At 44.5% G+C, this 14,292-nt stretch overlaps 3 protein-coding genes across 4 annotated transcripts in view; 2 read left to right on the top strand and 1 right to left on the bottom strand.

The window, feature by feature from the left end:
• Positions 1-14,292, bottom strand: part of RB195_018609 (uncharacterized protein) — a gene marked incomplete at both ends in the record, with an annotated part of 29,528 nt that overhangs the window by 13,937 nt on the left and 1,299 nt on the right. Inside the window, 4 exons of one of the 2 annotated variants that reach the window (XM_013451444.2) lie at positions 6,092-6,136; positions 10,472-10,582; positions 10,633-10,742; positions 14,082-14,232. In XM_013451444.2, the coding sequence (XP_013306898.2) occupies positions 6,092-6,136; positions 10,472-10,582; positions 10,633-10,742; positions 14,082-14,232 (417 nt within the window). Of the gene's footprint in view, positions 1-6,091; positions 6,137-10,471; positions 10,583-10,632; positions 10,743-14,081; positions 14,233-14,292 lie in introns of those variants that run through there. The other variant, XM_064186122.1, reaches the window with a different exon arrangement.
• RB195_018611 (uncharacterized protein) lies at positions 3,063-3,377 on the top strand (the record flags this gene model as incomplete). Its single annotated transcript, XM_064186124.1, has 1 exon — positions 3,063-3,377. The coding sequence occupies one exon, from the start codon at positions 3,063-3,065 to the stop codon at positions 3,375-3,377; it is 315 nt and encodes a 104-aa protein (XP_064042004.1).
• On the top strand, positions 3,607-4,245 carry RB195_018610 (uncharacterized protein; the record flags this gene model as incomplete). Its single annotated transcript, XM_064186123.1, has 1 exon — positions 3,607-4,245. The coding sequence occupies one exon, from the start codon at positions 3,607-3,609 to the stop codon at positions 4,243-4,245; it is 639 nt and encodes a 212-aa protein (XP_064042003.1).

Raw genomic sequence — 14,292 nt, 5'->3', positions numbered from 1 at the left:
CTGTGCGTCCTGAAACAGCAATCAAATTGTGTTTTTTCTTTTCCTCTTTCATGTGTTCATGAGTGCCGTCCTTAATTATCATGATCTACTATATAATAACGGGCTTATTCTGTCACGTGTGTGTGTGTGTGTGTGTGTGTGTGTGTGTGTGTGTGTTTTTTTTTTTTTTTTTTTTTTTTTTTTTTTTTTTTTTTTTTTTTTTTTTTTTTTTTTTTTTTTTTTTTTTTTTTTTTTTTTTTTTTTTTTTTTTTTTTTTTTTTTTTTTTTTTTTTTTTTTTTTTTTTTTTTTTTTTTTTTTTTTTTTTTTTTTTTTTTTTTTCACGAAATTCAAAATGAGGGGTGCGACGGGTCCACCGGCGTCGAATTAAGGGGTGCGACCTCGAAGCTAGGAAGCTATAAAATGAGGTGTGAAGGGGTCCACCGGCGTCGGATACTTATAGAAGGGGGTGCGACGGGTCCCACGACGTCGGATACCTATAGAAGGGGGTGCGACGGGTCCATCGGCGCCAGATAGCCTTAGAAGGGGGTGCGACGGGTCCCACGACGTCGGATACCTATAGAAGGGGGTGCGACGGGTCCATCGGCGCCAGATAGCCTTAGAAGGGGGTGCGACGGGTCCATCGGCGCCAGATAGCCTTAGAAGGGGGTGCGACGGGTCCAAGACGTCGGATACCTATAGAAGGGGGTGCGACGGGTCCATCGGCGCCAGATAGCCATTAGAAGGGGTGCGACGGGTCCATCGGCGCCAGATAGCCTTAGAAGGGGGTGCGACGGGTCCATCGGCGCCAGATAGCCTTAGAAGGGGGTGCGACGGGTCCAAGACGTCGGATAACTATAGAAGAGGGTGCGACGGGTCCATCGGCGCCAGATAGCCTTAGAAGGGGGTGCGACGGGTCCATCGGCGCCAGATAGCCTTAGAAGGGGGAGGGTCCATCGGCCAAAGCTAGAAGGGGTGCGACGGGTCCACGGCGTCGGATACCTATAGAAGGGGATGCGACGGGTCCATCGGCGCCAGATAGCCTTAGAAGGGGGTGCGACGGGTCCATCGGCGCCAGATAGCCTTAGAAGGGGTGCGACGGGTCCAAGACGTCGGATACCTATAGAAGGGGGTGCGACGGGTCCATCGGCGCCAGATAGCCTTAGAAGGGGGTGCGACGGGTCCATCGGTGCCATATAGCCTTAGAAGGGGGTGCGACGGGTCCATCGGCGCCAGATACCTATAGAAGGGGGTGCGACGGGTTCACCGGCGCCAGATCTCCATAATATGGGGTGCGACGGATCCACCAGCGTCGGTGGACCCGTTCATTGGTGTGCAATAACTCAGGATGCATTACGTAAAAGATAAATGGTGCAGCCGTTTCAAAACCATGACCACTGGGCGCTTTGCTCTTCACCTTCATGACTCCTCCGTGTGCATATTTCCTTCTTTGTTTGCCTCAAGTTTGTAGCATCCCGTTCTCAGAAAGTGGAAACACTCATGCAAACAGCTGCTTAAATAGTAGCAGGATGATTACGTGATCTGACGTGGAACGTTATCTTTATCAGTAGGATGATGTCTTTCACGTAATTTTATGTTAAAACATCATTCTATGATAACCATTGAGGGGAATCAGGAGGAATACTCATACTTCGAGTAATGCTTTCAAATAGTATCTACATTAATCTCGCATCGAAGGAGTGTTTGTAGCTGATAGTCGAATATTCTCCAAATGTAGAACTGACGCGTTTAGAAGGAAAGCTCCGTAATCTTTCGCCTCAATTTATAATATAAAGAAGAGAAGGAAAGCGTGGTTTAAAAAAATCTAATTTTACAGAAAACACTACTACTACTAACTTTCTTTGATCAGTGAAGGGGAGCGAAGCTAAAACCACCGAAAGTCTGAAGTCCGGCTTTAGCCGGACATTCAGACTGGTATATAATAACGAGCTTAGTCCGTGTGTGTGTGTGTGTGTCACGAAATTCGAAAATGGGTTGCGACGGGTCCCGCGGTGTCGGATTGGCGCGCCGGCGCCAGATACCTATGGAAGGATGTGCGACGGGTCCACTGGCACCAGATACCTATAGAAGGGGGTGCGACGGGTCCACCGGCGCCAGATACCTATAGGAGGGGGTGGGACGGCCCCACCGGCGGCAGATTGGTGCGCTGGCGCCAGATACCTATAGGAGGAGGTGCGACGGGCCCACCGGCGCCAGATACCTGTAGAAGGTGGTGCGACGGGTACACCGGCGCCAGATACCTATAGAAGGGGGTGCGACGGGTACACCGGCGCCACATACCTATAGAAGGGGTGCGACGGGTCCAACGGCGCCAGATTGCTATAATATGGGGTGCGACGGATCCACCGGCGTCGGTGGACCCGGTCATTGGTGCGCAATAACTTAGTGTGCAAAAGGTAAATTGCAACGGTTGCAGCCGTTTCATAGCCGTAACCACTTGGCGCTTTGCTCTTCACCTTTATGACTTCTCTGCGTCCCTATTTCCTTCTTCGTTCGCCTCAAGTTGGTAGCATGCCGCTCTCAGAAAGTGGAAACACGCATGCAAACGGGTGCTTAAATAGTTGCAAGATGTTTATGTGATCTGACGTGGAACGTTATCTTTATCAGTAGGATAATGTCTTTCACATCATTTAATGTTAAAACATCATTCTGTGATAACTATTGGGAGAAATCAGGAGGAATACCCATACTTCGAGTAATGCTTTCAAATTGTATCTATATTATTCTGGCTTCGAAGGAGTGTTTGAAGCTGATGGTCGAATATTCTCCAAATGTAGAATTGACGCGTTTAGAAGGAAAACTCTGTAATCTTTCGCCTTAATTTATAATATAAAGAAGAGAAGAAAAGCGTTGTTAGAAAAAAACACAAATCTAATTTTACAGAAAACACCACTACTATTAACTTTCATTGATCAGTCAAGGGGAGCAAAGCTAAAACCACTGAAAGTCTGAAGTCCGGCTTTAGCCGGACATTCAGACTGGTAGGTACATGTAGCCGGGGGATCTTCCTTAACTTTAATCACGATGTCATTTACGCAAGAACAACTTCGAGTTATCATTTTCTATGAATGGCGTGGCGACCTTGGAGCAACGGCAGCAGCCCACAAAATCAACAGCAGATTGGCAGACACCACTACCATCAGGACTGTCAAGAGCTGGTTCGCTCGCTCCGCAAGCGGAGACACCGACTTCGAAGACAAGCCCGGTCGGAACCTCTCACACTGTCGAAGACTCCGCCATTCTTGGCGCTGTTAAAAAGGATCTGGAGATCAACATCCACAGTCTTGCGACAAGACTCGGGTGTACCAATTCAACACTCGTCAGTCGCCTCCTGGCCTTCGGCTACAGAAAAGTGCTGGCTCGATCCCTCACACCTTGACGGATGGCACCCGGTTTACCCGAGTATCCATCTATCAATGTCTCCTTCTTCGCCCGCATCGAACGGAGTTCCTCAAAGATTTTATTACTAAAAATGAGTTGGGTCCTCTGCGACTCTAATGCACACCGTGCCGTGTGGCTCCATCGAGGAGAAGACCCGCCGACGCAGGCCAAATCGGACCTCCACCACCAAGAAATGTCTTTTTTGTTGCTTCTGGGATTGGAGGAGAATGCTGTTTTATGAGCTGCTCCCACAAGGCCACACCGTCACCGGTTCCATATACTCTAGTCAGCTCCAGAAGCTCGCATCGGGCGTTCGAGAAAAACGGCCGAGACGAGCATCGGTGCACCTCCTCCACGATAACGCTAGACCCCATGTAGCTAAGCAGACCAATGAAAAAATGGAGCAGATAAGCTGGGACACGGTGTCCCATCCACCCTATTCTCCCGACCTTGCCCGCTCAGACTACCACTTATTCCGGCCCCTCAAGGCTTTCCTAGCGAAGAAAATCTTCACCAAGTTTGAAGAAGTCGAACCGGAGGTCAGCGACTTTTTCGACTCCCAGCCTCTCCAGTTCTGGGAGAAAGGGATCACTGACCTGCCCAATAGATGGGACATTGTCGCAATCAATAATGGTGATTACATTATCCTCCACAACGGTTTACCGCCTCATAGCGGCGTGGAGGTGACACTGGGCGTCGAACTGCGATGCACAGCGGAGGTTCATCCTCCGGCAGGGTCTCCTAAGCTGAGAAGGAGTTCGACACATTCGACATTCCGACTTCTCAGAATCGGAAGCCTAGCTAAGAGTAAACCACTGCTAAGATTCACCACCGTCTTGGCAAAATGTCGCAAGGTGGTTCACTGATCCATATAGGTTGGGCGACGACCTGTGGTGAAAGCTAAGCTCGCCGTGGCATGGCTGCTTGGGGAAAAGTCTCTTTGCCACTCCAGCATATTCACTGCCTCAGTACCCTGCACACTGGGCTCTGCCGTCTCAGACGTCGGACAGTATGGCGACCAGTGAGAGGCGATCAAATCTCAGGTTGCTCAGGACGTCATTGATACTGGACCAAGGCGACACACGCACGACTCGCCATAGATACTGTCTCAGACTGTGTACTTACAACGCGAGAACAGTGTCCACAGACGCTGACCTGCATGCCCTTCTCGGAGCTGCAGAGCGTATCAAATTTCACGTGATTGCTCTGCACGAGACCAAGTGCAGAAGGAGCGACGTACGACAGATGAATGACGGTACACTCGTCATTCGTGGAGAGAAGGTTCCGTTGCAAATGGAGGCAATGACGAGCTGGAGGAATTGATCCATAACGAGAAATCCTACATATTCGTTGTCGGAGATCTAACGCAAAATCCAGGGAGGCCACAGAAGAATACAGGATAGGTAGATTTGGACTGGAGGACTGGAATGAAAACGGCAATAGTCTTGCCCATTTTGATCACCATCTCCTTCGTGCACAAATACGACTAGGCCACACTGTGGAAAAGAACATGTGCTATCGGCAACGAAGGAGAAAAGAGGTCGTGTACAACGACTGCATACTCAACGACTTCTTGTCCCAAGTTGACTAGCACATCGAGTGGGACCCAAAAATGGACTAGGACTTGGTGCTTGGAGGATTGGGAGCCTGCACCGCACATTGAGCAGTTAGTAGAAAACACTAGGCCTTCCAGGAGGACGTTTGGAAATGCAGAAGACAGAAGAAGATTCTAGAAGCAGCACAAAGGACAGCTCTAAAGAAAGCCCGCGGAGACCTCCACGAATATAATATTCTGTTAAGAGCCCTGCTGAAGGAAGACGGGCGGAATCCGCACCTCTTCTCGTGAGATGGAAATCACCACGAAGAGGTCCTATTCGAATCATTTCTGCTCGTCAACTCCTGTATCAACCCCAATCATCCCTACTGGTGACGGTCCTTCCTCGGATTTTCTCTTCGGAAATCCGACTTGCGATCGCAAAGCATAGATGGGGCGGTCACTTTGTGAGACGATAGATCGACAAAAGTCCTTTAGGCAACCGCAGCCGATATGTGCAGCTGAGTAAGTGCTTACAGAAGAGGTTGTCGGCACCATGTCACTGAGTTCGTGTGCTGTGTTTGTATCGCAACTGCGTGATAGAGTTGGCTTCCAGGAGGGTTCAAACAACAAAAACGTAAAAATGTAGCAACGTCGAAAGTGAAAAACTTAAAAGAGCGAAAATTCTGAAAATGAATCGAAAACGTAGAACATTTCTCTGAGAACAAAACAACATCAAAAAACATAAAACTGACAACGTTCCAAAATTTTGACCCTTGTAATGGTTATTGCGTAACAGCTGTAGTAGTCGGAATTTTTGAGGTACTCAGAGTCGAAACATCACTGTATTGGCTTGCGGCTCCGAAACAGAATAAAATCTGGTGTTTTGTAATGTTAATTTGGATCTAGTTTCTTTTCAAACAACCATTTATATGCCGTCTTTCTTCTTCATTCCTTCGTCCTCTTCTTCTTCCTTTTAAAAATTTCTCTCCTTTTTTGATGAACTTATTTGACGGAATCCAAAGTGGTGCGTCTGTAAAAATGCTAATCCTTCAGACAAGCGCGGAACTCTTTGAACTAAGGGTGCAATTCAACACATTCGAAAGCATTTTCACCGCTTCACGCTTTGATAGAAATTTTGAACTGGATCGACTTGTGCTTTATGGGAAAATTTGAATTCATCTAGCAATAGCTGTTCGAATTTCGTGCTTTGACAGGATTCTCTGAAATCAATAATATAAAATACAAAAGGTTTTACAAATACATGAAAGATGTAAAGCTGCAAACACATTTGTTCTAGTTTCTATAGAAAATGAAAAAAAAAATTCTCTTCTTTTGTATCGCTTGACTTCTAGGAAATGAGTTCTGCAAGTACTCCTCTGCATTTGCTCCTTTACGCCATTCTCCTCTAATTCTTTTTCATCCATACTAAATATCGTTACGATCATTCACCAGATCCAAACTGGGAAGCGTCACTTGGGAATCTCAAGGTGCAAGAGTTGGGTACTGTTAATTGAACTACGTTCACACACCAAGTTGCATGTGCCGAGGCGGTACTTACCGGCTGAATCCTGATGTTTGCCCAGAACACTAAAACACCGCGAAAAAGGAAGAGTTGCAAGAAAGACATCATGAAGGGACCCAAAAAGCTCTGTTGCTTGCGAACCAAAAATCGCAATCAATTGAGCCTAGCATATCATCTACTAGGCTATTAGCGCTGCTGAGTGCTTTTTATTGAACACACTTCATCAACTAGATTCTGTTGTTTGCTTCACTTCTAGTGCCTTTTTCCTCTGTTTACACCTCCCTTGGGGAATTAGTTTCTACGCTCTGCATATAGAGTAAAAATAACCTTTGACACGGTTATAATCTCATCCCTGGTTTAGATACTGACGTAACAGACTTCCACCTTAAGCATATTATTATTGTTATGCTATATTATTTATTATGCTTAACATTTATTCGAATGTTCTCTTGTCTTGAAACTTCGGCATATTCTGTTTATGTTTTGTGATAGTGTGCCTGTGGGACTGATTGAAGATAACTACAAGAGGGAACATGCGCCTTTCAGTAAGCGATAAGGGTGGGGAATTCGTAGTCATGTCACAGGCTCTTGATCGGGAAATAACAAATCTTCACTTGCAAGATGGAACGATCTGTCGCCGCGTAACAGAGAAAGAATTCCTTGTGCGGTGCAAACGCTTGAATCATGTATGAATGTCTATAGGTAAATCTGTTGGTCTTGACGAACGATTTGTAAGCCACCTCAAGCTTGACAAACCGACCTGCCCTGTGTTCTATGACCTCATCAAAACGCATAAGCTGAACCCCGATGAGATGAACTCAACATCAGCGGCAACATTCAAAATCCGACCAATAATAAGTTGTGTGGGAGGACCAAAGGATCGAATTTCGTGGTTCCTTAATAAAATCGTGAGTCAAATTTTGCCTAAAATACCATGTCATTTGTCGAACACGCACCATTTCCTCGAGCGATTACACAATGCGAGAGTTGAGGGAAACTGCGTAATAGAGTTCTTTGATATGACTTCCCTCCACACGAATGTAAAAAAACAGTGAGGCGCTGCAAGCTCTCTCTGAGATGATAGATTTATATAGTAACAACTTAGAAAGATATGAACTTAATAAATTTCGCATAATAACACTTATCAACGAATGCCTGAATTGTAATATCTTCAGGTAGTCAGGAAATTATTTCTCACAACTGAGAGGGCTAGCAAAAGGTCAACGATTAACGCCAGTACTGGCGATTTGCTTTATGAGCAGAATCGAAGAACCAGTGCTTCCGCGTAGACCAATAATGTATTGCAGATATATTGACGACTGTTGCATCATAACATCAACACAGTCCGAAATGGACGGGTGTTTCCGAATACTCAACCAACAATCGCAATATATAAGACTCACACGAGAAACCCCAAAAGAAGGATGGCTTCCTTACCTCAACACACAAATAAGTACTTCAAACGGCATTATTAGAGTAAAGTGGTATCGCAAAGAAAGTTGCAAGAACATCATACTGCACGCCAAATCAGCACATCCGACTGCAGTAAAACGCGCAGTGATTCGTAATATGTTCAAAACGGCTAGTGAAGTATGCACTGGCAAGGAAGAACGACACGAATCACGAAGACTAGCCTTGAAAATTGCATGTGCTAATGGCCATACAGTACGTCCGCATTACCGAAGAATCCGCACTGTAAATAGCAATGTTCCGCGCGAAAACAAAATTTCTCTTTGTCTTCCTTTCATCTCTGACAGTGTCAGTGCCGCTGTTCAGCGCAACATTATCCAAGCACAATTACAAGATGACGTAATCTTGGTAAATATCCCAAATTCAAACATCAAAATTCAGCTTGTCAGAAACAGATTATGTGATAGATACTGCATCTGTGAAAGATGTGTTGTTTGTCCTTACCGAAAAACAGGCGACTGCGCACAAATGGGGGAATATATGAGATTGAGTGCTTGATGTGCAATACAACATACATTGGAGAGACCAGTAGGAATGTTGGAGTGACAATTAATGAACACATGGCAGGAAAACGACGAAAAAGTTTGATAACACCACTAGGAAGGCACAGACATTAGGCCCACAACGGAAGCAATTATGATGTGAAAAGTGTTATACTGGCTCACGAAACAGAAATATCAGCAAGGAAGACATTGGAGGCATTTTGGATTCTTAAAAGAAACCCTTCAATGAATAATAGGAATGAATGCTTGTCGATAACGAATGAGTTCTTGTCACTTGTACAGCTCTCTGACCTATAACCGCCTGATATTCTGTGTGTAGATCAAATTATCTATATCGTCGCTGGTGATCTACACGCAGCAATGCTCATTCGCTGGTACAGTGAGTGACAAGTGCGTGCTACATTCGGTGAAACAACACGTAAGACTAGTTTCAATGTAGATAGGTTTCTGTTTTCACTACTCTGAACGATTATCGAAACAATGACCCAGGGTAGTGTGGCACTTGACGGGATAAACGTAGCATTGTTCCAGTCATCCTCTATTTAGGACTCTGAAGACGACGAAAAAGCCGAAACGTCAGACAAATAAAGAGTTCCATCTAAAAACCTCGCAGGCACACTATCACAAAACATTATTATTTATTATGCTATATTATGCATATTATTATGCTGCCGCGGAGGCTGAAGAAAGCGACGTTTACAAGTATTTTCGGGTGAACTCGTTTGTTTCAACGTATGAGTAGGGTGAGAATATCGATTGAAGAGGCTCCGCAAAAGGTGGGATACCTTTTTTAGACATCACCGCAGGTACATCTGTCGATATTTAGTCTTGCAATGAACTACTCATATTTTATGATGGACCAGCCGAGAGATCATAATAACGAAGTCAATAAAATCAAATTATGCAACAAATTACCGCAATTCAAGTAAGAAAGTTCTTCAATTCAAAGGATTCTAATGCTTCTACCACATAAATTCGTACTGTACTGTAAAATAATGTCGATGAAGAGATGATGGACATCGAAAAGAGGTTCTCTCAGATCGTAGACATGACCAGTTATGCAGAGCTAAGAAATATCCCTCCTGTAGTCTATGCACAGAACATCAGTAGTCGGTAAAAGATTCGGCTGCGACCTCACGATGGTTCGAACCCTAAAGCTAACTAAGCCTTTCATCACTTTGGGTCGATAAATTTGTACCCGACTTTCTTGGAAAGATAAAAACACTGACATGAGACATCGGTTGGCTTCCACAAGTCATTGTATAGCCTGCACACGCGTTCATAAATATCAAATGATTCTGAATTGAAGTCGAGTGCAGCATCCCGAAGAGTTATGCAACGCTAAATTTACCAACTGCACTCTTCGCTTTTATCTTACATAATCAGGTAGTACTAAGTGAGAAGCCAAAAATGTAGTCTTAACAGCTCCACGGTCACAATAAGCCCGGAGTCAAACACATTTAAATGCAACAAAGATGTCCAAAGTCTTTCGCGAATCGGGAATGAGTAAACGCAATAGCATCTGCATAAATCTGTGGTTTCTTTTCGACGAACAAACCCATCAGTTTCAGATGAAAAAAAATTACACCACAGAACATCAATAAGGACGCCACCATAACGCCTCGTCGCTATGAAGGACGTGTCTGCAGTGAAATGAAAATCCTTACATTAAATCAACTGCAGAGAACGAGAATAAGAACTTCTGAAAGTATGCGATATGGAAGAATATGAGCACCCCGCAAGGAGAGTTGGAGGAATCACAAATGGAACATCACAGCACCTAGCGGTGTCATATCTAACTCGAACTTCCTAACACTTCTTTTGGAATATCTCATCCAACGCCTTCCTATTGCTCATCCCTGCAACCATGGACGATATCTTAATAAGCACAGATGATGCAAGGAAGGCGCTTTAACATTTCAACGTAGCAACATTTGCATAGAAACGTCTGGAAGAATCCACAACTTTCCACTTAAGGTTCAAATCAATGTACCTTTGTTATTAAAATTAGCGTCGAAGATGTAAATCGGCCAAGATTCCAAGAAGAAACATGGACCTACTATTTCAACGATTTCGGTGATCGGCCGGCCAGCAACTGTACGTTCATTTTTGGTCCATTCATAATCTCTCTCAGTTTTTAGCCTGCTCAATGTTTTCCACATGTGTTGATTCTGTGAACGAAGTAGTCTAGATGTAAATTAGTCAGTCGTATCCAACGTACTTGCTCTTTAAATTGCTCCAAAATGGCCACTGCATTTGCAGGATCATTAATTCGTCCCTGTTTGAAAGTTGACATTTCAACTTCACCAACCTGTCGAGTGAGATTCATAGCTGCAAGAAAGTTGTCTAATAGCAATAATAACTAGTAATATAACAATAACTAATAATAATAACTTTCACGTCTAACATCCACGACATACGACAAAGAGAATAGAAACATTGCTCAACGGAAAATATTTCGCCGTTCCTATCAAGGAGGAAAAGAAACCAATACAATCAGGTATTCTCAAATCTACTCTAGATCTAGATCACTCTATGAAATGCTGCGATGATAGAAGCCTCATGTCGGTAGTCAATTTAGCAACAGCCAAGATTGTTAACAAACTTTATTACGGCTAACGTTTCGGCGTCGTCGCCTTCGTCAGAGCCCGGAAAGTCAGATCATTCGTGATATATCCTCTCAAATGCCTCATCCAGAACAAGTCATCATTCCCTAAGATGCTACATCCAAAATCGAAACCAAAAGAGTCCAAAACGTTGTGCTTATCGCGTTGCCGTGATATTGGCTGACCTCCGCGTGAAAAATCGCTCCGCTAACACTAATTAGGATGCGACCCGCATAAGACCCCGTAGAGCAAAACCCGCAAAGGTCTTGATACAAAGCCAGTTCGTTGGTCACGGCTATGCATTCTTCCTTTCTATTTATTTTTGGTCGTTTAGCGTTAATCCAAAACGCTTCCAAAGTTTTGCGAGCTACAATTTCGGGTTCGTACGATAGGATCGTGGCAGCTATGCAGAAAGGAGCATTTTCACGACATTTTCAGTGATGGGTTCCGAGAGGGGTTGCTGCGTTTGGATGTTTCATCCCATCTAGATGTTCTTCAATACGAACACAAAGAGGTCGCCCTGTTTCGCCAATATATATCTTCGCCGCGTTCGCTCCGTGTTTTGCACGAAATCATATAAACTACACCAGAGACCATGCAGTCGCCTTCCTTACCAAATGGACATACTACACAGTTTCGAGTCAGGCAAATGCGATCGTACATTCTGTTTCGCACTAGCTGCTTCTTGAGATTTGTGGGAGGTATTTCCACAACACTCACTTGATCATCGAGACCACACCTAACCAGACTGACCCTTATTACCTTACTCAGGTCGTCGGTTATAAAAGGTAAGCAGAAATTGATCTTTTTGGAGTCATCCACCTTGGCATAATCTCGCTGCGCAATAAGACCTGGCCTACGAAGTACATCAGCAATGTAACTAACCATTAGAGGTTGCGACCCGCTGCGCTAGGCTAACAGCATCGATCCGCTCCTGGACATCAGTGTCACCCTTGCGGCTGTCCTAAACATGCTCCAAAACTGAAAGCGCGTTGTTAGAAAGAGATACACTGCCAATAACAGAAACATGAGGCGTAGTATGTTCCCGCGCATTTATCCAACACCAACATGTTTCTTGAGCAACTTCGAAGAGCGCGCTTGGGAAAAGAATGTGTCGTTGAATCTTCCGACGTTACTTCTCTTTACACCAATATCCCAAACAACGCTGCAATGCAAGCCGTGTTCGAGCTACTTGTAGAACACCAAGACATTCTAAACCTGTACAGGTTTTCCATAAGGCAAATCATGATGCTCATGGATGAATGTCTAAAGTGCTCCATATTTCGCTAGTCGGGACACTACTACAGACAAGTCAGGGGTTTGGCCATGGGGCAAAGACTAGCTCCCAAACTAGCCATTGCATTCATGTCCAAAACAGATCAACCCATCCTGGAACGAAGACCTTTCCTGTACTGTCATTACATTGATGACTGTTGCATTATATGTCCCACTCAAGACGAGATGGACACTTGTTTCGAGCTTCTAAACCAGCAATCTCCTTACATACGGTTCACACGGGAGAAGCCCAAAAAAAAAATTGGCTGTCTTTCCCTAACGTGGAAATACAGTGGTCCAACGGTGAGTGCAAGACACCTTCGAAAACCTAGCACTGAAAACATATTAGTTCACTGTCTTTCAGCCGACCCTTGGAAAACAAAAAAAAAAAATCAGCCATTCGGAGCATGTTTAGGACAGCCGTAAGGGTGACATCTGATGTCCAGGAGCGGATCGATGCTGTTCCAGGTCTTATTGCGCAGCGAGATTATGCCAAGGTGGATGACTCCAAAAAGATCAATTTCTGCTTACCTTTCATAACCGACGACCTGAGTAAGGTAATAAGGGTCAGTCTGGTTAGGTGTGGTCTCGATGACCAAGTGAGAGTTGTGGAAATACATCCCACAAATCTCAAGAAGCAGTTAGTGCGAAACAGAATGTACGATCGCATTTGCCTGACTCAAAACTGTGTAGTATGTCCTTTTGGTAAGGAAGGCGACTGCATGGTCTCTGGTGTAGTTTACATGATTTCGTGCAAAACACGGAGCGAAACCACGGAGCGAACGCGGCGAAGATATATATTGGCGAAACAGGGCGACCTCTTTGTGTTCGTATTGAAGAACATCTAGATGGGATGAAACATCCAAACGCAGCAACCCCTCTCGGAACCCATCACTGAAAATGTCGTGAAAATGCTCCTTTCTGCATAGCTGCCACGATCCTATCGTACGAACCCGAAATTGTAGCTCGCAAAACTTTGGAAGCGTTTTGGATTAACGCTAAACGACCAAAAATAAATAGAAAGGAAGAATGCATAGCCGTGACCAACGAACTGGCTTTGTATCAAGACCTTTGCGGGTTTTGCTCTACGGGGTCTTATGCGGGTCGCATCCTAATTAGTGTTAGCGGAGCGATTTTTCACGCGGAGGTCAGCCAATATCACGGCAACGCGATAAGCACAACGTTTTGGACTCTTTTGGTTTCGATTTTGGATGTAGCATCTTAGGGAATGATGACTTGTTCTGGATGAGGCATTTGAGAGGATATATCACGAATGATCTGACTTTCCGGGCTCGGACGACGCCGAAACGTTAGCCGTAATAAAGTTTGTTAACAATCTTGGCTGTTGCTAAATTGATTATCGACAAGTTGCAATCTCTGCAATCAATGCAATGCAATCAATAATCTGCAGTCCAAGATTCAAAGAAAGTCGAACTTTCGCACTTTTGAAAGATGTACCAGCAAAAGCCTCATGATTATGCATAACGGGAGCTGTAGAATGTTCCGAAACTATTGTGTATCTCGAAATATATCGAAATTCAACCCACTTCCGCTCCTCTTGTCAAGGACCAAAGCAAATATATAGGGCGTAAATTTCCTTAAACTGCCCTCCTTACAAATCTTTGTCGACCGAGAATTCCCGAAAATGAGACAAGTGTACTACTCGGTATCAGATGTTGAATCGACTTCTCTTCTCAGTCGCAAAAAAAAAAATTCGATAATTTTTCAACGCATTCTGTGAACTCTGAGAAATGGAGCTTCAAAGCGAAGCGAGTATTTGAAAGCTTACCACTGTGAAGATGAACAATCACCATATTTTGCGTGAAAGCCAAATGGACGGCTTGATTAAGAGTTATCGACTTCCCTGTACCGAAGGGACCCCATAAGACCATCCGCAGAGCAGGAAAAGAGGGACTAGCTACAGACATGCAGTAAGATACCTAAAATTGCAAGCAAATCGCAAATGAACGGATGATGTATTGAACAAAGGACCTATTGAT

Source organism: Necator americanus, chromosome II (assembly GCF_031761385.1).
Source record: "Necator americanus strain Aroian chromosome II, whole genome shotgun sequence".
Lineage (NCBI taxonomy): Eukaryota > Metazoa > Nematoda > Chromadorea > Rhabditida > Ancylostomatidae > Necator > Necator americanus.
Note: the sequence above shows the minus strand (reverse complement) of the source record. Positions and strands in the feature narration are given on the sequence as shown.